The sequence below is a fragment of the Tyto alba genome, unplaced genomic scaffold (genome assembly GCF_018691265.1).
Source record: "Tyto alba isolate M040663 unplaced genomic scaffold, T.alba_DEE_v4.0 Super-Scaffold_26, whole genome shotgun sequence".
Classification (NCBI taxonomy): domain Eukaryota; kingdom Metazoa; phylum Chordata; class Aves; order Strigiformes; family Tytonidae; genus Tyto; species Tyto alba.
The window spans coordinates 19485065-19510508 of record NW_024881300.1 but is presented as its reverse complement, the minus strand read 5'-3'; the positions used below and the strand labels follow the sequence as shown (position 1 = coordinate 19510508).

Sequence of the window (25444 nt, the reverse complement as noted above, 5' to 3'; positions counted from 1 at the left end):
TCCTCTGTCTCTGAAAATATTAGCTTGGGAATCTGACATAGACAGAAGCTTTCTTTGACAGCCTGTTTCCTGTAGAGGTGAAGCAGGACTAACAAGCCAACTTTTGAGGGCTTTTACTTTTGCTGAAAATTAAGTTTAAAACTTGTTAAGAAAATTTCTGAAACTTAATTCATTGCCTCTGGGATTCAAATAGAATTTTCATATATTGTAATGGTTCTTAGTCATGCTTTCCCTCTCTTAAGGGTATCTTAGCTAATCTTATGACCCTCAGCTCCCCAGGGCTATACAGCTCACTTAGCTTTTAGGTTTTTTTTTTTTTTGTTTTTTTTTTTTTTTTTTTTGGTGTTGTTTTTTTTTCCCCCACCCTTCCTTGGGAATCTGTAACATACTGTTGTAGAAACTTGTAATTAGGTAGTGCTCTGTTTTTATGTTTGTTTCTGCACTGGTAGAGAGGGCTTGATTCCTGCCTCAATTCTTACTTCAAATGTTGAGAATCAAGAATTCCCTGTGCTTCTGAAGGTCCGAACAATTGGTGATCAATTCTAATCTCACTGACATGAATCCGACCTATGTCTTTTGCTTGGTTTAACGGCCACGTAACAATAGTAATGATAGAGCACATAGAATGTCAAAATGAGGCAAATACATCTTTGTAAGACTGAACTGAGAGCAGTATGTGTATGTTTAGCTTCATTCATCAATAGTCCTGACGCACTTCTAGAGAACTTTGGGCTCATGAGTGCAGTTCTTTGCTGCAGGTCCCAAAGGGACCTACTTTCAGGACTGTGTCCTTGCATTTCACAATCAAATTTGTGCGGTTTCCTGCATGCACTTCTGAGCAAGCAGATGCCAGCACCCCTGGCCTGGGCTTCCTGGGGCTGTGAGGGAAGCCCCATACCCCCACTGCTCAGCTGCCCGAACTGACAGCAGGTTTCCAGGAGCCCAAACCTGCTGACCTCCTCACACCATAGGGACAAACCTTTTTGGATGTCACTGCTATCCTCGATGCCATCCAAACTCTGTCAGGGTCACGGGCTCATGGTGATGCCTAACCTAGCACCCAGTCACCTCAGACCTCTCCCTCTGGTGCAGATGGGCTGGGAAGGAAACAGCCGTGGGTGGGGTAAAAATGGGAGTACCAGGTGAGAAATAGGGGTTTGCTGGGTTGTACAGAGAAGGCTCGGGGAAAGCGCACTCAGGGAGAGAAAATCTTTGAGCTGTGAGAGCCGCCGTAGCCGCCCCGAGGCAGCTTAACGACCCGCTTGTTCGTGCGCCGCGCTCAAGATGGCGGCCGCCACTGCCCCAACCCCGCCACACTCTTCTCGCTTTCGATTGGCTAGAAGGGCTGGCAGTCTGTGGTGCCAGCCAATAAGCCGGCTGCTTCGGCACCGCAGGCAGTGCTGCGGCCTGGCCCCGGGGGAGGGCGGTCTCCCGCTGTCGCAAGAGGCGAAATGAGCCGCCTGGGCCCGTGGCTGAGGCCGCGGCCTCTCCGGCGCGGGCCCTGGGCGGTACGGCGGGGCCCGCGTCGGGGCTCGGCGGGCTCCAGCGCTGCCTCTGTGGCAGGCATGGAGGAGCTGCTGAGCCGGTCTGTGCCGCCGCTGCCGCCCTACGAGACCAAGGAGAAGGCGCCGCCTCCGGCGGAGCTGCGCAGCGCGGAGTTCGTGAGGTACTACCGCGGGCTGGCGGCCGGGCCGCCCCGGGCCGAGCTCCTCACTCGCCTGGCCCGCGACTACGGCGTGGACCACGGCCGGGTGGCGGAGTTCAGCGACAAGGTGCTGCAGGCCCGGGAGCAGCAGAGGGAGCTGGGGGCCCTGCTGCAGGCCGAGGACCGGCTCCGCTACTACCTCAACCCCCGGTACCGGGGTCTCTTCCAGCACCTGGGCCGCCTCGAGGGCGGGCTGCGCTTTTTGGTGGAGCTGAGGGGCGACCTGGTGGAGGGGCTGGCGACCAAGGCGGTGGACGGGCCTCATGTCAAGGTGAGTCATGTCATGGGGGTGGGCGGCTCCGAAATGGAGCCGGGGGTGAGAACAGAGGGAGGGATGTGGTTTGGTGCTTCCTACTCGTGGGGCTGGAAGGCGTCCCCTGAACCTGATCCACTGTTGGGGTCACCGTGCCAGGTCGTGGCACCAGTGGGAGCTGGCTTTGCTGACAGCTCAGGAAGGGAGCGGCCCATGGTGTGAAGCGATGGGCTTTCTGAAATGAAGTGGCTGGAGAGGCTGGGGTGGGTGGTGGAAGCGCCACGCTGATGCAGCATGACATCATGCAGCTGATGTTGGGGCTGCCAAGCTGCGTCAGGAACTCGCTGCAGGAGTGACGTGGAGTGATGTGACTCCTGAGCCCGATACAGGGCCACAGGTGATGTAGCAGCCGTGTCGTGCTAATGAGGAAGAATGTCAGCAGGAGAAAGGACTTGTCATGCTTTAGCTCAGTAGTATGTAGAAAATAGGCGAGGTCAAACATCCCCATGGTGCAGTGAGGTGATGTGGGTGTGGAGGAAGGAATGATGTATCAGATGACAGTGGTGGAAGGTGACAGAACTTCATGGAAGACAACGGAGACATACATCAAGTTGGTCAGGTGCACAGACCGTAACTTGTTTCTCAATATTCAGATACAAATTAAGTTTGACAAGAAAATGATGGTTTTTATGTCAGTATTGTCAATTAACCACGGTCATTGCATAACTGAAGTAGCAACAGCATTGGTGAGATTCCACATCCAGTTGGATCATCTTAAGTAAAAACAGAATTTACAAAACTACCCATTTCTATCATGCTAAAACAGCAGAATGTATATATGTCAAATAATACAGCATGTTCAGAAACATACTAAACTCATTTGAATGTAGGTAAATATTGTCTGCAAAACTAAAGCATTAATAAAAGGGCTGTCATAAGCATTCCATTATGTAATTTTCTCAAAATGTTTCTTAAAGGTTTGGGTTCATCATATGACTGGTCTTAGTTCTGCATATCTGTTCTTGTAGTCTTTTTTGCACTTCTCGATCAGTTCTATTTTTCAAATGTGATATATTTTAAAAATTAGAGTTGGTGATAAATAGCACATAAACCAGGAGGGATTAAGCTACACCTGGTTTGCATTAGTGTTTGTGACCTATTGACTGTAAAGATTTACCCTGGATACTGTTTCTTTTCAGTTTGGAGTTTCCTTTAGGGCGTTCTCATCTGTTTTCCACAGTAACCAAGACCTAGGACTATATGCTATTCCAGTGCCCTTGCTCGCATGTCTGGGTAAGGTGTTATTTCAGAAGCAAGATATAAGTGTCTTGCTCAGCCTTTAAAATCTACTTGCTTCTACTGCAAGTAAGTGTTGGAATAACTGTGAGCACCCAAGGGAGCACCCAACCCACAGGAGGTCTTGACAGTCTCTGCATTGGAAGTGGTGTGAGGACATGTGCATTTAATTTGATACTTTACACTGTAGATGTGAGATACTGTATTACTTGTTCTGAGGCTAAATGTCAAGAACAGAGAAAACTATATAGGAGAATATTCGGGCTATAGATTTGGGGGAGGGGGTTGTTAGATTTTTTTTTTTTTTTTAAATAAAGAATTTATGTCTTGAGTAGACAACTGTTCTCGTGATACAACATATATTTTGGGATCTTGTAGTGAACAGTTTCACAGTGGTTCTTTCCTGGTTTCCCTAACTGCAGGAAAGAGGTAAAAAAAGATAGAGAAAAAACTCTGGAATTTGGGATGAGTGTTAACATGTCAGGATTCACTATTCTATATGATGAATTATTGTCTGCCTGAATTTCTTAAGGTATTATTTTAAAACAAGAAGATGCAAATTACCTGATGATTGTTTCTCCATTGGTTTCAGTGTTACTGAATCATTAACAAAATAGATGATGCACTGCAAAGTGGTACAGTGTAGTCTTCAGTTACTTCAAAGTATACTCATATTCATAATGCCCTCAGTCATCTCATAAATCACTTCCTAAGTTGAAGTGATGTTTAAAGTAAATGAAGAAATGTGAATGCCTAACTTGCTCTGATTTTTACCACGTGATGTGCCCGGCTGCACTGCACTCCAAAATGTGTCTCATCATTAGACTTGTGAAAGATTGAGCACTGCAGTCACTGAACTATTTTAGCAGTGTCTGTTAAATAAGAAGTCATGTTGCCCTATCTGTCAGGATCCAATGTACGGCAAATTGTGTTCAAAAAGCTGACTTTATAAGAAATTGAGAAGAATGGTGACTACCTCACTGGAAGAATTCCACAGATCTTGAACAGTGGATTGGAGATGCTTAAAATGACAGATTGGGCAAAGAGAAGGAACACGCTGCAAATAAAGTTAAGTTTATATTTAAGTTGGTTATTAGAAGGCAGAATCGCCACCTAGAGCAAGGCATAAAACTTGCTGGTATCTTCAGTGACAAGTTGTTATGACATAGTAAATGTCTGTCTGTGGATGTGTAAATGATGAGTACTCTTGACTCAAGTCCTGTGATAATCAAATGGCAAAAATTTAGTGGTAACCTATATTTTTAAAGCTACACAGCCTTTTTTTTCCAAAGAGTCTGCCAAAAATACATACAGGGCATATGGCGAAGAGAAACATTTCTTTGTAATCTGTCCCAGAGGTGGGTTTTCTTTTCTATTAAATATGTGAATCAATTATTACTATTGTAAGCCTGACAGATAACGTTAAGACAACAATTTAAAAAAAAAAAAAACTACTGGAACAAAATACATTGTTTGAAAAGTTAAATTACAATAAAGCTGGGCCTAATTCTTTTTCATTATGCTGTTTGAATTTTTTTCCTCTCATTTTCTTTTCATGTGTTCTGTTCCTTCCTTCCACCAAAGAAGATGCAAGTTTTCCAGTGTCTTTATAAACGAGTTGATTTTTCTGATGAGTTCTTGCAATGCACAGAGTGAAATTTGCCGAAAACCTGTTTCTTGAGTGTAGTTATTCCTGTTACTGCTCAGAAGTACTTCACCTACAGTACTTCTTTTTATGTGCCAGCATTTTTCTCTTGAGATATTTTATGTCTTGGTTGCTTACTCAGTTTCAGCATTTGAAATATGGACTCAGATGAAAAATTCACAACATGATTATTTCAGGTAGCAAATCATTCGACTATTGCTTTTAAAATATTCTTCATCTTTCCATATGATTTAGAAAAAGCCAGTGGAAGGTTCAAGTTGCTGGCAAAAGATAATGAAAAAGATAGCATTTTTGTCAAATTGATTTATAAATAAACCTGCTTCTGTAATTAAGCAGTAGTTAGAGTGTATCTGTAATCATGTTGTTCTTGTATTGGTCTACTAGAAAAAAAAGAAATACTATAATTGTTCTGGGTATTTTTCCCCTCATAGCAGCTGTTCCGAAAGAACAACAAGGACCTAAAGCTGGACTTCTGTTTGAATTTTTTTTTTCTTAAAGCTTTCTCACAGATTTGAACACTGACCTTCATTTAATCAGGGAAAGCGTTTTTAAATTTTAGTAGAGTAACTGGAAATGGTAAAACAGGCTTTAAAGGAGAATATTTTGTGTGTAGGCTGTACATGGCTTTTTGGGGAGGGGAAATATTTGTGGTGTTAGATGTCATACCTACCAGAGGGATGTATTTATTTCACTCAGTCGTACTGCCTTGAAAGAACTGTGGCCTCATTGATGAGGGTTCATCAGTGGATTAGAATATCTCTTTACTCATGGGAAACAATAGCTATATGGAGAATCTGAATATTGAAACAGTTTGCTTTAAAGACCTAAGAAGCCCTTAACTAGAGAAACAAATGAAAGAAATTTTTCTATTAAAAAAAGTATTTGGTATTTACCTATCAAAAGTCCTGTATAGCCATTTAATTTTTGTAGATTTGATTTAAATTCTAACATACATAAAGACAGATGCACAACAAGGATTTTATAACTTCTGTGTATTTGTATCTGCACTGACAAGGAAATGTGGAAATAAAATTAAATGGATCTTCTTGATGCTGGAGGAAAATTACAGAATGCATTATATGGCTTACTGGGATTTTTTTTTTTTTTCCCCCCCGAAACTGTCTAAAATATTTCTTAGACAGCCCTTTGTTTTTACTTTGCATTTTGAAAGACCTATTAAAACAAGGATTACCCACTGCTGTGTTGTAAATATAAAATATTTTTCTATTTCCTCAAAACTTATCAACACAGAAGTAGTTTGGACTGTTAGATATTTGTTGATGAAGCATTTCTAGATTGTGTTTGTTGAACAGATTAAGGAAAATAACATACACAGGTGATTAAGTCACTTGAAAATGCTTGTGCACACTTTACTTACTGTCTAAATGAACAAAATTGGGGAGGGAGGAATGAAATTTATTTTTTTTTTTTAAGGAATAAGACATCAAACAATATAAAACACAAGATCCAAGGAAGTTTTCAGTAATATCATTACCACTGCAGTAATTACTATTACCAATAAAGAAGCAGAAAACCCCCCTTTTATTTGTGTCACATTATTGAATCCCATTTTGCTGATGGGTGTATTTTTCATTATCTCACCAGGGATATTCTGTATGTATACTTCAAAGTTAATGTGTTTAAAAAAAAAAAAAAAAAAAAAAAAGCGCCACCAGACCTTTAAACACTTGGCAATATCAGAGTAGGTCTCTAAGTCAGTATGCCCAAATGAAGCATATCAGGTTGAAAACATGAAACACTCCAAAGTCTTGGAAAAACTCAGCTCTTTTGAGTCTGGCAGAATACTCCTCTTGTAGCCCTGTCGGATATCTAACCAGCAACTAACAATAACTGAGCCATATGCTTGATATGCACCAAGTGTTAGTTACTGCTGTTTCATATTATGCTTATCTGTAAATATCTGCATATGAATTTTCATTGTAAGGAGTATTTTATTTTTTGGTAGTTTGAGAGGGAAATTTAAATAATTCCCTCATCAGAGAGGCAGTTTTTCTTACTAAAAAAAAAAAATGAATTTTCATAAGAGGTTTCCCATTTGTTGCCCAATAAGTAAAGACCTGATGTGAAGATTAAAAAGCCTGTAATTTACTGTTTTTTAGCAAGAACATGGAATGAGAAAAAAAAATACATCACAGTTTATGATCAGCTAATAGAAGCTGAAGTGTAGCTGGTAATTTTAAATAATAATCTGAGTATGTCTTGTTGCTCAAATTTAAAATGGGGATGCTGAATAATAAACGTGTGCTTTTTTTCAATTTAATTAAATGCTGGAAATGTAATTTTATGACTAGAAAGGCCTCTGAAATTAAAACAAGAATTTACTTATCACTAAATTTACAAATTACAAGACCCTAACTTCAGACTATCATAGCGAAGCCTTTCAGAAACTTAGTGTAAACTATGATATTAAACACAATTCAGAATTTTGCTCAGACGACTTGAATTAAACAGTTTTGGATAGTATAAAATGTTTTATGTCTTTCTACACTAAGAAGTTTTGTCAACATACACAGTTGCAGTTGGACTAAATGATCATTGTAGGACCTTTCCAACTGGAACTATTCTAATTCTTTGGCCTGCATGCTGCCCTGTTGTTTTATAAAACATTATTATTTACAACTGACAGATTATTTGAATTGAGTTGTAATTTCCCATAAACACTATTTCTGTCTTCCAAAATCATTACTGAAAGCACATCTGCTTCACTTTCTTCTTTGGTTACAATTGTGCTGCTTTTATACAGCTGTATCTTGGACCTAAAGTAGCTCTGTAATGTGTCTTGCATCTTGAAAAGGAGCCTTCAGTTCAGTTGGGCATCATTACGTCCCATCGTATGGAGCATGTTTGCTAAGCCTGTAGGTATTTTAAAGAAGCAAAATGCATGATTCCTGTGTTTTCCACTTTTACCAGCTTCTGTGTAGTATAACTGGCTTTCTCCCAAGTCACTCGTTGCCATCTGAGCTGTCTTACAGCCAATAGATGCAGAGCAGTGTGTTCAAAATAATGACTAGCAGGAGTGCAGCCATCAGCAGCTTTCCCTCCTAGCAGCTAGACTGCAACTTGAAATGGTGTCCCAAAAAGCAGATGGATGACACAAGAGCCATAGGAATCTATTAGTTTGATCCCAGATCTGGTAACTCTAGCTTATTTTTCTGGTTTACAGTGTGCCCTTACAAAAGCAAACAAAACAGACAATCCTGAAATACCTGGAGACTTTCACTGCACCAAGAGACATTAGACCAAAATGATTTATGATAATTTTTTCAAAACATCAGAGCTGAGCAGAAATAAGGAATCACAAGGGAAGTACTTTAAAGCCAGAATAGATAAAATAATCAGAATATACTTGTTTAGGACACTTACACCTCTGCAGTTTGATAGGAGAAACACATTGGGGTAAAACAAAAACAAACAAAAAAAAAAAAAGGCAAATCTGTTTATGAGAGAGTACTTGAACTAAAATTCAGCTTTTTCCCAATAAAACTGTTGCTGATGCAAGCCTGTTGAGGTTGCAAGGCAGTACCTGCTCCTTTGGGCTGCTCAGGAGATGCAATTCCTTTATGACTAACCTGTGCCAGAAAGAGCCCTTTTTGTAGATGCTGTTATGCAGACAATTCTGGGCTCTATTTTGGTACAGCTTGTTCTACCTGCTGCTTTCTCTTTAATCCACTAGCCCAGAAGCATCAGCCAAAACAGTTTTGCCAGTATAGATTACAACTACTCTAAATGCAGTTGAGTGATATATTGTCAGAGTGCGTCAAGTGTTGAGGTGCCCTGAGCCAACAGTAATTATGCATTTTTCATAGTAATGTCATATTACAGAAATAACCTGCTTTTTTGAGGTAGTAAGGCAGCACAGGTTTAACATGTAGGTCTGGCAAGCCCCCCAAATCATCAGACTTAGTCTAAATATGCAGTAGATCCATGTATTAGGCAGGGGAAGGCGTACTGCATATGTGTCTCTTAACTATTCTAGTTGCAAAGTTTTGACATGGCTGATGAATCTGGTCCTTTCTTATGTCATCTATAATATTACTTCCACCGCTGTTGTTGTGTAGGATACAGTTACCTTGAGACAGAGAAGGCAGGAATTTTTCAATCAAAGCTTCAGTGAAAAATTGTGAAGACTGTCCGTTCCTGGGGTGGATTTTGTTTAGTGTGATCCTTCATTTCTCTCAGTTCTTCAGTGGTAATTGTTGCAGGTAGTTGCATATGTGTATTTTTTTCAGGGGTTTATTTTTATGCTGGTGCTATGGATTATGTGGCTTCCATTATTTTCCAGTGGAGATTGCTTATTCTATAATTTTACTTAAGGTGAATTTTTTTTTATTATTATTTCAGTTTCATATTCATTGAACAACTTTTTTTTTAGTAGCATATACAGGCTTTGTTTAGCCTTGTAGTACAAGTACTGGTGGAAGTACAATTTGACAGAAGACTTTCAGCACAGTTTATTATGTGACAAATGTACAAATCTTGGGAGAGTTGACTTTGTGGAAGAGTTCATGGATACTACCTGTAGCTGGAACAATGCAATTGACATTTTCACTATTTGAAGTATATGTCAATTTATGCTTCAGTAAGTAAGCTCTTCTTTTCTTATATATTGGAGGATGCTACTGAAAAAAAGTAGAAAGATAGCACAAAATTTTCATGCATGACAGAACTGGTCTATGCAGATGAATGACTTTTCTTCTAAAACATTTGTATAGTAGCCATTTTGCATAAGGAAAGATAGGTTCTAAACAAAACCCTATATATTTCACTAACACAGCTTTGTAAGTGTAGAAGGAGTAGATAGGGAAAAGGGAAACTGAAGGAAAGTTTGAATCTGCACTTCAGATTCGGAAAAGAGCGAGGATTTATTATGAATTTACATTGCAAACTCCATGACTGTGGTCATTACTCTCAACTGTGAGTTTTTATGGGAGGAGTTAATTTGGTTCTGAGTTTGGGTGGATTGGTGTAGATGGAAGTGTCTGATCACAGTTGGCTGCAAGCATAGTCAAGGTTTGAAAATTTTAGTTTTTCTAGTATGTTGAATTAAAGAATAACTGTCCCTTTTTTTCAATCTTGGAATACTTGTAGCCATTACTTTGGCCAACAGGAACCTTCTTTGATGTGTGTCTGTTGACAAGTGCCTCAACAACTTTTGTCTTTGTTAGGTTACAATAGGAAATATTTTTGCTTTTTTATGAAAGCCCTGGGACTACATCTGAGCTTTGAAGCATGTTTTAAGTACTAAGTGTTTTCTGGATAGATTTATATCTTTCTGCTGTTCCTTTGCTTAAATGTAGCAAGCTAAAGTACATTGGAGCATAATTTTTGTCTATTTTGTGTACAGCAGTGGCTATTTAATAAAGGTCTGAATAGAAGATGGAGAGGTTTTGTTTTTAAATAAATGGTTATTAAGTTAGTTTCAGGTAAGCCTATGTTTCTGATCAGGTTGTTGGTAATTTGGTGCAGGTATCACACTGTGTCCTATATACAAAGCAAATGTAAGAAAGAAAAATAAACTCTAGAATCTCTTTAAGGGATATTCATGCTGTGCTGAGTTCAAGACTAATTTCTAAACTCAAATAATTTTAGACAGGAAAATCTTTAATAATACAGGCAGCAGGAAATTAGTAGGCAATATAAAATTCATTATATGATGAATGTTTCTGAAAGTATTTGATATTACAGTTGGCTTTAATTCTGTATCATACTGTTCAAATCTGTTGTGATTTTTGAGTTCCGTAGTCTTACGCTGTTGCTTTTCTTTTTCTTGCACAAAAATGTTCATATTTACAGAGAAGAAGAATTCTGTAAAGCCTATGATTTTATCTGCATCCTGTTGAAAGATACTAATTTTCCAATTTATCATCCTGAGTGGGCATGTGCAGCTCCTGAGTTGCACAATCCATGCTAAAGTCCAAACTGAAGCATTTTTGTTGTTTACCAGTGTGTAAATGTTCCTGTATGGGTTCCAGTCACCTCCAGTACATATGCTGTGTGCCTTGGAGAGCTGTCAAAAGTAGAAAGTTTCATGTATTAATCATGGTGCAGAATGTGCAGGAGTGAATAGCTATTCTGTATCTTTCTTATAAAGGACAATGGAAAAAAAAAGTTTAATAAAGTAGAGATGACTCATAAAATATGGTAAGAAACTGGAAAATTTTAATTTGGTGAGTTGCTTTTTTATATTAATAAGCTAGTACTAATAGCCTTGCTAAGGCATGAATTGCTGCATACTTGGATTCAGAGGTAGAAAGTAAAGTGAAATTGAAGTCCTTATTTTTGTGACATTTCCCATAATTTTTTTTCATGGTATTTAAATCTGAGCACCTGTGCAACTCCGGCCTTATTGCCAAGACTGCTCAAATACTTCCATTTATTGTCTGCTTTTCATCTACATTGTTTTCATTATATTCCTTTCCCTGTGTGCAGTTTACTGTCGGCAGTGTCTTCAAACATTTTCATTATTTTAGTCTTATGTGAGGAAAGCTGAACCGTTAACTGGTTAGTCTTCTCAAATAGATGCATCATTTTCCTTGGAACTTCCAGTGTTGTAGTTTGAAATAATCAAGGTTATCTTTACTTACTTACATTCCTGTGTTCTACCTAGCTTATTTAGCAGGTAAGTCCATCTTTCTTCTTTCTGCAGGAAATGAATGGAGTGCTGAAGAACATGCTTTCAGAGTGGTTCTCCACAGGATTCCTAAATCTGGAACGGGTCACTTGGCAATCACCTTGTGAAGTACTCCAGAAAATCAGTGAGTAAGTGCTAAAAGTTGCTAATGCTCGTTGATAACAAGGTGATGAAATAAATGCTTGTGACCACACAGATCCACTATTTTCATGATACAGCTTTTCAATACCGAACCATAGGCAAAGTATAATTAAGGAATATTTGTATTTAACACACTAAGGAGCACACTTTTTAAAACCCATTTAGGTGAACAGTGAAGGGGATCATTTGTCCCACAGTTTGATCCTTTAGCTCACATGCTGCATTTGTAGACTACTGTCTTTTCTTCCAGCCTTCTCAGTTACTCCTCCCACATTCCCAGGGGTGCTGCTGTTACTTTTTCCTACAAACCTCAATTCCTGCAGCACTGCCTTCCCCCACCCCCTTTCCTCCCAGAGGTGCTGCTGCTCCCTCCATCACCACTGCCACCACCTTTTCCCCTCAGTCTGTGCAAGCCATGTTGGTGGAGAATTAGTATTTAAGTGTGATGCAGCATGAAGTGCCCAACACTCAAGAGCATGTTTTACTTTGAATGTACTGAGGCTCCCCGTCCTGGCTGGAACTGGTGAAGTGCACAGAATCACTAGTAGACTATATGTGAAGAGAGCACCTTTTTTATAAACCTTCCTCAAAATCTACAACATTTACTTCTGAATTTCTGTCAAATACTCAAAGTCGTAGTGATGAAGTTGAAGATGACTGAATCAAGGTTATGTTGTGTGGCATTTTGTCATATAAAAAGCTTGAAGAAAAATGAATCTCTAAATAGAGTTCTGAAAGTACATGACTGAAATGTTGATCAGGCAAAGAAAAGAGATCTTACACAAGTCAAATTTTCAAAATAAAAATAATTAATAGTATTATACTTAATCCTCAAGGTATTTAGGCAAACACACTAGATTTTCAGTATGTAATAGAGAAAAGAATGTTTTGAATGTTTGGTTGAAGTCATGGCAATGGGAGTGCTAACAGACTACATTGTAGCTTGGGAAAGCAAATTCCTCAGAGGTGTGTTCAGATTCAGGCAATGAGTTAGATCAATCAGATATCCTATACTGAGCAGAAAATGAAGTGAAATCTCAGATACGTAACAAGCATGTCCCAGGGAAAAATAAGGAAAGTAGGCATGCAATATGACTTCAAAAGCTACTTGGTCACAGTTTGCTGATGAATTTTACTTTTTTCACTTTCAGCCTGATTGTCCTTTTTGATAGGAGAGTTTTGTCACTGACATCAGTGGGAAAAGTACAGAGCTTGTAGGGTTGGCAGATGACCTCTATTTTTAAATGAAAAAAAATATATATAATTTTACTTTTTTTTTTTTATTTTCTCATTGAGTTCTGAAGCTGTGCATCCTGTTAGAAACTGGGTTGATATGAAGCGTCGAGTTGGGTCATATAGAAGATGCTACTTTTTTTCTCACTGTGCAATCCCAGGAGAACCATTGATAGTCTTGCATGTTGCGCTAACCAGTGATATCTCCAGCAGCATCCAGGTACAGTCACTGATGCATTTAGTACACAGCAGATTGCTCAAATTTCAATGTACTTCTTTTAAAATCTCTAATTCCTTGTAATTTGGGAATATTTGGTTTTGTTTAATTTTTCTAAGGGATGAGAGAATTGGCACTTAAAAATTACAGGGATATTCTGTGTATCTCCTGTATCATAGAAGTTGAAATTTTGGGGTTTTGCTCAAGTGCAAGAAAGATAAGAAATATATAAGAAAAGATAGCAAATGAGATTAAAAGTTCAAGCAGTTGTGATTACTTCTGAAAGTTTTAAACCATGTTACAGTTATTTCCTGCACTTGCTAACGGATAAGCAGCTCTTTCTACTTTTTGATTAGATTTTTGTTGTTTCTCACAGAGGGGAAAAGTGTTAACACATTTGAAAGTTAAAAAGAAAGGCCTCCTTCCCCCATAGTGATCATAATAACTACTACTAGCTCGATTTTTTTTAATTCTTATTTTTCCAGGCCATAGTGAAAGAAGTGCCACCTTTAGAAACAGAAGATAAAGAGAAGATCACAACAGCAATTTTCTATTCGATCAGTTTGACTCAGCAGGGACTGCAAGGTGTGGAACTTGGGACTTACCTCATCAAGCGGGTTGTAAAAGAGCTGCAGGTAGGTGTGGTAGGGTGTACTTCAGATGCTGTTTGGCCAGTGTGCTCCCCTTAGATTACTGTTTTAGTTTCTATTTTGTGTTGTTGCTCAAGGCAAGGAGCTGCTAGGTCTTCCTCTGCACCTGTAGCTTCTTACCAGATCCACCTTTGAAAATGTGTAAAGAGTTGGAAGAACATTTTCTGCTATTGGTTGATGTCTGCCAGATGCAGGTACTGTTACATAGTTGGCAGGTACTACATGAATTGTGTTTGCCTAATCACGTGCATAGGGTGCCTAAAAGTCAAATTAGCACATTTCTATTGAAGGTAGATTTAATAGAGCTGTATACTGCTATGTAATGTGTTATATGATTCACTACTGTCTCTCAGTTGCGTGGGTAGGGCATTCTTAATGCATAGTAACGGCTCCCTTCCAGGCCCTGATCAACATTTTCTCTCTTTAATGTACCTGACTGTTCCTTTTTCAGAATCTTATAACTGCTTCAGTAACAAACCTAATTTCTGTACATTAATTAATTCGCTTTCTTGTTTGTTATATTGAATTGCCACTGGTATGCATGCAGTTTGCATGCTTGCCTTGCATATGTCTATTTAAAAAGGAAGAAGAACGATTTTTCTTGCAATATAGCGAAGAAGTTGTTTTTAATATTTGAAAGTCACAGGACTTTCAGGAACCAGTTGCTTTATGCAAGTCAGTTCTACGAATTTATGTAATATCATTGAATACAATGGGATTGTTATTAATAGTTTTAGGACTTCTTGTAGAATCTTCTTTCTTCCAAGCATCTGGAGAAATGAATGAAAATTCATTAATCTATATAGAGAGTGGTGTGAAAGAGACAGTCACATTTCTGTGTTGAGTACATTATTTAATTTGATACACTTTACTGCTTAAATTATTAACAAAGCTACCTCTTAAAGGTAAAGACCGCTACCAGTGTTTCTATTCGTTGTTCCAACACTGGGATTAGTAATGATGTCTGGAAAAATTGTCCGTGATTTAGAGCTTCAGTTGTACTTACAAAAATAACTTAAAATTGGATGCACCAATTTTCTGCTACTATAAAATGATTGATTAGTCAACTACTGAATCATAACTGGCTGCCCTGAAGTTTTTTATTTTATCTTCTTTTTAGGGGATATTTTGGCTGAATTTTGTTGCTTCTTCCTTTTGGAATGGCTTTTAGATTAATTGTCTAAAGTGCAGTAGTCCAGGTATAATTAGGCTGTGCCATCTGTCTGATCTTGACTGAGGGGAAATTGGAATAAATTCATGCAGTTATCTGATTTCACATCTGAAAAATACTTTCAGGATAATTGAGTTGCTCTCATAAAATAACCCTATTGACAATGTATTTGTCCATCACTAAATTGCTTACAACACCAGAAAAGTTATGAGTGAGTTATAGAGGAAAATAGACATACGATACTTAGATAACCTATATGCAAGTTCTAAAATTTTATGTGTCCAACAGAAGAATGTGTTTCTTACTTATGATATGGATCGAGGCAATCCCAATCACAAATCCAGGCTGGGCGAGGAGTGGATTGAGAGCAGCCCTGCAGAGAAGGACTTGGAGGGTGTTAGTGGATGGAAAACTGACTGTGAGCCATCAATGTGCGCTCACAGCCCAGAAAGCCAACTGTGCCCTGGGCTGCAGCCAGAGCAGGGGGGGCAGCAGGGCCAGGGAGGGGATTCTCCCCCTCTGCTCTGCTCTGGGGAGACCCCCCTGCAGTGCTGGGGCCAGCTCGGGGGCCCCCAACAGCAGAAGGACACGGAGCTGCTCGAGCGGGGCCAGAGGAGGCCACGGAGATGCTGGGGGGGCTGGAGCAGCTCCCCTGGGAGGCCGGGCTGAGAGAGTTGGGGGGGTTCAGCCTGGAGAAGAGAAGGCTCCGGGGAGCCCTTCGAGCGGCCTCCCAGGGCTTAAAGGGGGGACAGGAGAGGTGGGGGGGGACTCTGGATTGGGGATGTGGGGGTAGGATGAGGGGTGATGGTTATAAACTGACAGAGGGGAGATTTAGATGAGATCTAAGGCAGAAATTCTTCCCTGTGCGGGGGGTGAGGCGCTGGCCCAGGGTGCCCAGAGCAGCTGTAGCTGCCCCCTCCCTGGAAGGGTTCAAGGCCAGGTTGGATAGGACTTTGAACAACCTGGTCTGGTGGAAGGTATCCCTGCCCATGGCAGGGGGGTTGGAAATAGATGATCTTTGAGGTTCCTGCCAACCCAAACTGTTCTGTGATTCTATAAAGTTTCTACCTGTCAGTGTTGTAAAATCCAGCCCTTTGATATTCATCAAATACATGATGAATAGGAAACACTTTGGCTGAGATGCCTTTAAATACAATCTAATCATAAAATTATTGCCTCAAGGTTAAATAACTTATTTAATATTGAAAGCTAAGTGCTTCCCATACAGTGCCAAAGATGGAGGTCTTCCACTTGACTTAAATTTCATACACTGCTTTAAGATGTTATGAAAAACGTGCTGTTAGTAGTAAGGTTTTATGTGGTGAGTTGGAAATGTGCTTAGTTGACTATGAAGTTGTAGCAAAAATTGAACTGCCTATTTACATTTATTCTATATCAATATATAGAAAAGGTACAACAACCTCCATGGATTGTCTCTACACCATTCATTTTCTTGATGATAAACTTTGTTTGGGTACCACTGTAGGACTAAAAAACATATAAAGGTTAATCCAGGAGTGTTTATCCATGATTGATGTTGTTCTCTAATAGTTTTTCTTCTGCTCTTAGATGTTGTTAATATTTTTTTTGTTTTATTTTCTTCCCAGTCCTTCATCCTTTCTTCCTCTTCATTCCAAAGTATTGTTCTTAAATTTGTTGCCTTGAATTCTGCAAGAACCATCTCCCATTATATATTTTACATCTATGAGGTGCCCCTAAATTATCATCCTGTTTTTATCAGAATTACTTGATGCGCTCCTATAGTGCCTACTCATTCAGCTTTTGTTGTAAATGTTGTGATGCCTATCTTCATGGACTTCACCTTTCAGTGGAGAGAAACCCTGTATATTTCAGCTTCAAGATGCTTACACTGTGAAATTTCTACAAAGTTAGATTATTCATGGCAAAGACAGGGCATATGAGGAGTAATACTCTTGGCAGCCTGTTTTACTTGTCTCCCAAAATTCTGGAGGTTCTACTTCAGTGCATTAATTGCACACGTGTTCTCTTTCTCTGCTCAGGTGTAAGCAAAGGACTTTCCAAGGTTGTCAGTGTTCGGGTTGGACATAATTCTTTGGAGCAGCATTATAGTCACTTACTTTAAAAGGAACTAATGGTACAGCAGTAGTGCTGAGTTGACTTAGTGACAGCAGCTGAAACAATATAGCCTCAGCAAAAAATGTTGGGTCAAAAATTACATCTCATTAAGCAAGCTTTCAGCAGCCTTTGTAAAAATAGATAGTTGAGGTCTCTGATAGGAAGAGCTTTTTTTTATATAACCTTTGCATGGCTTTGTAATAAACAAATCTTTATTTAAAGTGCTGCTAAATCACCAAGTGTTCCAGGTTACGCAAGTTGAGACTGTCTTTAATTTAACTGATAATAAAATGCTTTTGGGAAGAGGAGATCATTTGAAGGGGTTGAAGATTTTGGTTTTCATTATATTTGCATCATTGATGATTATTATACTTTTATAACTTGTCATTTGTTTGAGGTAACTCTTGTGGACATCTGTTCGATCTGCAGAATGTAATTTGATTTGTATTTTCCCAAGGCACTGCAAACTCTTAGAACTTTTTTATCCTCTAGTAAAAATCCTTTATCTGACTTTGCCTTAACTTAACCTGCTCTGACACTTCTACTTGTAAGTGCCATTGTAACCTCAAAACCGAATCCTCAGCTGTCATTCTTCATAAGAAAAACTCCAAATTGGACCTGTCATGAATGTATATCATTAGATCAGAAAAAGACGTTCACTAAGTAAGAAATATGCTAATAGCCACTCTTTTTTTTTTTTCCACCATTGAAGCCTTTATTTGGCAAGAATCTTTAAAAACTGTACTGAAACATTGATCTAGCAGGTATCTACACTATAAAGTTCTGTCTAAATTCTATTAGTACTAGATTCCTTAAAATCTCATTAATAGGCAATTAAGATGGAGCTTAAATTTTTAGAAATCTTGCTAATTTGCTTGAGCTGGTCACATACACTGCTAAACATGAACATGTGTAGGGTAGTACATCTCACCTTCAAAGAATATCAAGTACAGAATCCCTCATGGAAGTATTTCTTGCAAATGGATTTTTATTAGGACTGTTAGGAAAACTGCAGTGGTAGAGGCTCTGGCAAAGATTACAACCCTCAGAGTTATGCCCTGTTAGTTTGAGGCACTGCACAGAAGTTAATGGCCCCTGCTTTTGAGTCTTTCACTAATTTAAGCAGATGGAGGACGTATGAAGTTAAGTCACAGAAATTGGTCCTCAGTTTTATCTCTTTATATGTGCACAGTTAGCAGTTTGAATCCTTAATTTCTACCTAGACATTACGATTTGACATTTGTGACAGGTATTGTAATATAATTGTGTAAAGGGGAGGGATGTAATGCAGATCAGAATAGGACCTGAGGGGTGTAGCTTGTATTGCATACAAAGGTGTTGTGGTTTGAGTTTAGAGGGCAACTGAGCATCATGCAGCCTCTCACTCCCTCTTCTCTCCCAGCACTGGGAAGGAGAAAATAGAGCAAAAGGTTGGGAATTGAGATAGGGACAGGGAGAGATGACTCACCCATTACAGTTACTGGCAACAGGCAGACTCATAAGGGGAAGAAAAGAGAACAAAAATTTAATTCAGACACTAACAACAACACTTAACAGACAGAGTAGGACAGTGAGAAGCATTAACACATCTTAGAAACGCCTTCCCCCCACTCCTTCCTTCTTCCCAGGCTCAGCTTTGCTCCCAGTTTCTCTTAACTCCTCTCCCTAAAGGGCGCAGGGGGCAGGGGATGGAGGGTGCAGTCAGTGCTGCCGTTTCTTCCTCCCAAAGGTAGGGGGAACTCTTTGCATTCTTCCCCTGCTCCCTCATGATTCCCCTCTCACAGGAGACAGTCCTCCACAAACTCTCTCCCACATGAGTCCCTCCCATGGGCCACAACGTTTCCCGAGCTGCCCTGGCGTGGGTCACCCCAGGACCCTGTACAAATCTGAGAATAGGCTGTTTATGCATTCTGTGTAGTCTCTTGGTTATATTAATGTATATAAAGCAGGGATCAAACAACAGAAATAATCTTGTATTTCTTAAATTTAAGCTTGTATTGTTCCCAGAAATGAGTTGGATTTTGAAACCATTTCAGACAACTAATAAGAAAGCAAACAAATGCCGGATTGGGTGCTGGAAATCAAGCAGACAGATGCATTTCTAGCAAGCTGATAGGTGCTGGTGAATGTGTAGACAGATAGATTTCTCATTAGACAGACGTTTAATTCAGAATGTGTTTATAGCCACTCTAAATGGTCTGTAGCTCTGCAGAAGGTACATCATAGCAATTCAGTCTGCAGATGACAGACACAGATAATTGTGGTGAAGCCTTTGAGAAAACTGCTTAGGATTTTATAGCCTGTGGCATGTGGGGGAGAAAACTGATAGCTACTATGTGACTCAATAGAATGCTTAACAATTGGTGGCAGATTTTAGCTTTCTGGTTGGGCTGTTGGTAATTGCTACCTTAATTTGATCTAGGTGACCTGGGGAGATCATAATTTCCAGAACAGGCTTTGCTTTCATTGATGAAAAATGTGACCTTGGACTACAGCTTTCAGAGTGCAAGACAGTATTAGATGAGATATGGATAATAGGAGAAATCTGCACTCTTCTGCAATGAAGAAAATCCACAGTTAAAAGACAACCAAAACCAGAAATCTACCCCAAAACAAAATGAGCAGCTGTTTCTTAATGGTGTGTGGGTTTCTGACAAGAAAATAAACATTAATGGATCTCCACCAATAGCCTTAGAAACTAGCACATCACTTTAGCAGCAACATAAATGTGCACACTTCGCTGCATCTATTTATTTTTCTACAAGAAATGGCCGCTTCAGATAAGCTCCTAAACTCAAGCATTTATCAGGTACGTAGTAGTCTGTGCTGTAGCTTCAAAATGGGGTCACTTTCCCATGTCTTATCTGTCATAAGAAGTAAAAAAATAAGCACAAGTTCCCATTTTGTATTTTTTAATAGAGTAGGAGCTACTGGCTTCCTGATAAATGTTTTGGGCTGAGTTTTGTGAACAGGTTTTGTGAACTGAAAGTGAATGGTAATCAAAGAGCAGTCAACACCACAAGGAAACAGAATGTCAGTTACTTAATTAGGAGCTTTGCAGTGGTTATTAATAGACAAATAGAGGAAGAAATTGTTCATTCTCACGTTTGTCATTGTGGATGGTGCATAGGTACCCTCTTGGCTTTGCAGGCTGGGAGATGAGACTGGAATTGTTACCTATGGAAGCAGTTGGCATGGCTCAGCTCCTGTGTGAAAAGCCCCATTTCTTAACTCTGTTCTGTACGAAAATAGTATTTTGAAACACTGTTCTATCTTAGCAGAGATGGTGCAGAAGACTTCCAGACCTGACTTTGTGGTAAGCAGCCTTTTCTCTTGGTCCAATCAGTTTTTTCTTTTACCGAAAGATGAGTTTCTGCTTCTCAAATTTCAACATTACCTTCCTTCTTCCTCTCTCAGGCTTTAACCCCAAATACTGTGCAGGATTCATGAAAGAGACCCAAGCAATATGTTCTCAAAGGCCCTGTCTTTTATGGGATGAGTAATATAGTTAGGAAAAAAGGAAAACCTTTAGGGAATATAATCCCATATTTGGGTCAAAAAGAAACATATTCTGTATTCCTTGAATCCCTGTCTAGAGGAAAATAGCCTCTAACAACCTTGTTCTTTTTCTCTTTTTTTTTTTTTTTTTTTTTTTTTTCACCCCCATTGTACAGTAGTAACATCTGTACTCTGGCAGCACATCTAGGATTTTTCATTGACAAGTCATTAATTTGAAAACTTTTACCAATTTATCCCTGGCTCTTATGTTCTCCATGTTTTGGACTAAAGAGAAACTTTAAAGCACGACAGGAATGAAGACACAGAAGAATGAAACCCTATTTTGAAATCCAGTCTCTTTTGCAGAGAGCTTGCTGCTGTTTAAAGATGCTGTCATGAAAAGGGTACTTCTCCTCATAGATTACAGGTTTGTGTTTCTGCAACTTCAGGTTCACTTGCAGGTCTATCACATCCTAGGCAGTTGCTGAGTTGTCATCCACCATTATTGTGTGGACAGGCAGAAGGGTACTGGGTCATTGAATCTTCAGAAGGGAGTAGTGGCCCTCAGTTCTGGGCAGAAATTCATCTAGCTGCAGTAAGAGCTGACATGCAAAAGGTCAGATTACTTGACAGCAGACTGTCCCAGCAGCTAAGCTGCAGCCGGTCACAGTAGAGTCACCACTGGTCGGCTTCAGTGCTGATGGGGAAATGAAGGTAGCAAGTGATGCTGCTCGTTACCATCTTGACAGAACTGAAAGCTATCGGCTTTTTCTCCTAGAACAAATACGTTGTAGTATGATTTCCAGTGGCTTTTAAAAATACACTTCTGTGCCATCTTTATTCTTCTCCAGGAGATGTGGTTTTGTGCTAGTAGTGTTGTCTTTGGTGGGAGCTGGTGTTGAATCAAGGAAAGTGTAGCTTACAAGGGGGCATCTGAGCATAACTCTCCTCTGCCATACTAATTAAGATCCCGCTGCTTTAAAGAAAAGTGGATTCCAGTTGTGATGATTAGATACACTTTTTGACTGAGAAACACTACAAAGAAGCAGATGAAAGGTGACTAAAGGAAGATTTAGTGAGCGCATTTGATTCTGTATTCAAATTTTATGAAGTTATTTTGAATTGATTTGTGGATAAATAGTCTTTGTATCCATGGGGAAGTATTTAACATGGGGTTGGAAAGGGAAAGATTTTTGAAGTCTGTAGAGTTGCTTTGTTCTGTTCTCATTTTTGCCCTTTTTCTGCCCCCAAATATATATATATATATATTTTTTATATTGTGGTCATTGCTCTCTTTTTCAAAAGGAGAGGGGAAACTTTTCTAAAAAGGTTGAACTGTCTACTCCAAGAAATACTCTTTTAATTAAACCATATTTTCTGTATCCTATCTCTTGTAGCCATGGTCTGCAGTAAGAGCATAACCCTAATGAACTGTTTTGTTTTATAAATGCTTTATTGTGTAGAATCATACAAAGAGATGCTAAGATGCCAGCAGAAATTTACTTCCATAAACATCTCATTCTGTAGATTTACAAAGAATATTTTTTCTTTTATGCAATGCATATGTGATGAAACCTGATAGTTGAATTTCACAGATCTTGTTACCGACATATGCTTCAGATTTACTCGTAAAATACCATCATGACCTTTAGCAGGGAGTTGAAGAAGTCACAGGAGATCAGAACTTTACTAGTATTGCACTATCTGATCATGGTAGCTGTAGCAGATGAGAATATGACACAGTCAGGATCTCCCGGGTGCTCTGATTACAAAAATGGTTGTTTTATTTAGTAAGATACAGAAGTTAGGTGTTTTATAGAATAATTTGTTTTTTTCTTTATCCAGTCCTCTTAAGGAGATGAAATGGAGTGTTTCTTGGTAACTTGGTCTGCCTTTCTTGTTCCTGTCTGGTCCTAAAAGAAGAAGTTTTTGGCTTACATATCTGTGTAATAGTCAGAGAATTTCAGATAAGGAGAGCAAGTGAGGCTATCCAGTTTAGGGAGTTGTAAGTCACAAAACCAAAGTAGTGGTAGATTTGAGCTGACTGGTGTAGTGTCGTGCCGGAAGCCAGCAGAACAGCCGCAAGCTATTTGGGAAGCTCTGTGTGGGAAGGAAAAAGATGTTATAGATAACCAGCTGACTATTATTCCAGTTATCAAAGTTAATAGAAATGGTGCTTGGCTCCAGTCTGTGCCGGAGGTGTGCCAGGCCCACGTTCCTGGCTTCTGCATCCTCCTAAACCGGAGCGCAGGTGGAGCGTGGTGTGGAGCACAGGGTACCTGAGGGTGCAAGAGCGCAGGTGCGGTTCCAGCAACCTAACAGCACACGTGCCATTAGCATTTGCTAGTGCAAGGTAGCATCTGAGCAATTATGACTTTTTAATGTTTTTTTCAGACATACTCAAAGTAGAAAAAAACTGCATTTTATAGTCATTTAAAGACAATTTTCTGTTGACATCAAGATGCTTCTGTATTGTTGATAAATGTCTTGGTTCTTGCCACTTCTTCCTATATGGGCAGTAATTAAATCAACACTCAGGTTGTTTCAGTTCAGCTTCGTCTTCATTCTGTTCCTTGCCCCACTACGTCAGCAGGGTTGACTGGTGTAATTTTTGTTAATTCCAAGTGACAGTGAGTTTAACAACCTTCTCTATTCTTCGTGTTGGTGTGCCCCAAAACTAACACACAGGTTTTTTTATGTTTTGCTTTACATAACATACTTAACAGTTTTTATTCATAAATTAGTAGTTGTAGAGAAGAGGTTTTACTTCATTAAAAAAAGTATTAAACTGTGTGATTAATTTTTTTAACTACAGGCATGGATTTCTTATCATGCTATTTTATCAGTGTAGTTTATAGTTTGGGAATAGCATGAAAAGTAGCTGGCCTGTATAAAGAACCTCTTTCAAACTTCAGGAAATACTTCTTTCCATAAAAATCTAGAAATCATACCTCTCCTGATTTTACAATAGATTGAAATAATAAACTGCCCTTAGATTGAAAAAAAAGATAGTTACATATGAAAAATAAATGATATTTAAAAGCTTTTGAAAACTTGTATATTTATTTTTTTAAAAAATACATATTCCTCCAAATAGTCTCTTTATGTCATGCAATTGTATTTGTATATTTCTCTCTCTAAAATGATACATGAGAATGTAGTGTTGATAAGTACTGCTTAAGCACTTTCATATAGACTGTGTGTGCAGACTGCAATTCAGTCAGTGTTCAAATTTTCTTCGTGCTCCAAGTGTTTTCTAGTCACTAACCTATTACTGACAGGGTGATTTTTGTATTTTTTTGTGTCTATGTGTATCAGTTAATTCTCAGAATCCCCAGACTTCGCTTGACAGCAGGTAAAGGCTATCAGCTGTTCTTTCACTCAAACTTCTCATTGTCAATCATGACAAAACTCATGATTTATTTTTTTTTCCTCTCCCTTTGTCTGCAGAAAGAACTTCCTCAGATAAAAGCTTTTTCTACTCTTTCACCTATCCCAGGATTCACAAAATGGGTTGTTGGTCTCCTCTCCTCACAAACAAAAGAACTGGAAAGAAACGGACTTTTTACAGAAACAGAATGTCAAGAAATCTCTGAGATCACAGGAGACTCTACTACTGAAACACTAAAGAAACTCTTAAATAACAATGAGTGGGTGAGATCGGAAAAATTAGTTCAAGTGCTCCATTCACCATTTATGAGACTCTGTGCATGGTATTTGTATGGAGAGAAACATCGTGGCTATGCTCTTAATCCAGTAGCAAATTTTCATCTTCAGAATGGCTCTGTGATGTGGCGGATAAACTGGATGGCAGACACAAGCCCTCGGGGCATTGCTGCTGCTTGTGGCATGATGGTAAACTACCGGTATTTCTTAGAGGACACAGCCAGTAATAGTGCAGCATACCTGGGGACGAAACAAATCAAAGCCTCAGAGCAGGTTCTTTCCTTGGTGTCTCAATTCCAGCAAAATAGCAAGCTTTAATTAAATATTATGAAAACTAAAACAAGCGTTCCTCACCTATAAAGAGCTGTGATATTTTGCAGTGTCTATATTTAAATGAGAACGTCCTTTGTAAAACAAATTTACTCAGCACAGTACAATGCAAAGTTACTGGATTATCATTTGTCTTGCTTACATTGCCACATATTCAAATCTTGCTTGGCTGTGATTGAGTCACTGCAAGTTCTAGACATCTGTTATGTGCATATAGGTTGGAGGTATGTATTAAAGGGTGAGTAAAATTCTTTCGATCGGTTACAAATCAGTGGTAACTTGAATGGAAAATACTTGAGCCGTACCATTATTCTTTTGCTAATAAACCTGTATAAACTGTGTCTTTGAAAGGAGCTGCACTTCTTTGTCATAATACTGTTATAGATAATTCAGTACCAAAGTATGTGGAAAGAAGTACTAAATGAAGGTAACTTTTGGGCCAAATAGATTAGCCATACAGCAGTCTGCAATTTTATTTCAATAATAGCTGTCTTTTTCACCCTCAGAAACTCTCATGTAGAACCTCTTGGCATTTTCCTTTTTCAAACCCACTAAAAGTCTCACTGAATCATGCTTTGTTGGAGCATGGAAAAGCTTTGCATTAGTGTTGTTGAGAAATCAGGATCTCAGGGCAGCAGATATGTAGTATTATATTTGCACTTTTGTCTACTAAAATAGAATGAGCAAGAAGGAAGTATTCAAATAAGAGAGGGGAATAAAGAGAGACTGATACTTATGGATCGGCTGAGAAGTTTCCAAATATGTGTATTATACTTAGGCTCTGGTAATTTTTTTAAGTTGATAAAGAGCTTTTTTAATAAAGAGGTAGGTGTGGTCTATAAACCAATAAAATAAACTTTCTCAATAAA

The 25444-nt window shown here is 39.0% G+C and overlaps 1 protein-coding gene across 1 annotated transcript; it reads left to right on the top strand.

Annotated features, from left to right (window-relative positions):
* The first annotated feature begins 1407 nt into the window (after positions 1 to 1407).
* MLYCD (malonyl-CoA decarboxylase) lies at positions 1408 to 25444 on the top strand. The gene is made up of 5 exons (XM_032990660.2): positions 1408 to 1976; positions 11588 to 11700; positions 13010 to 13166; positions 13649 to 13798; positions 24030 to 25444. The coding sequence occupies exons 1-5, from the start codon at positions 1452 to 1454 to the stop codon at positions 24561 to 24563; spliced, it is 1479 nt and encodes a 492-aa protein (XP_032846551.2). The 5' UTR covers positions 1408 to 1451; the 3' UTR covers positions 24564 to 25444.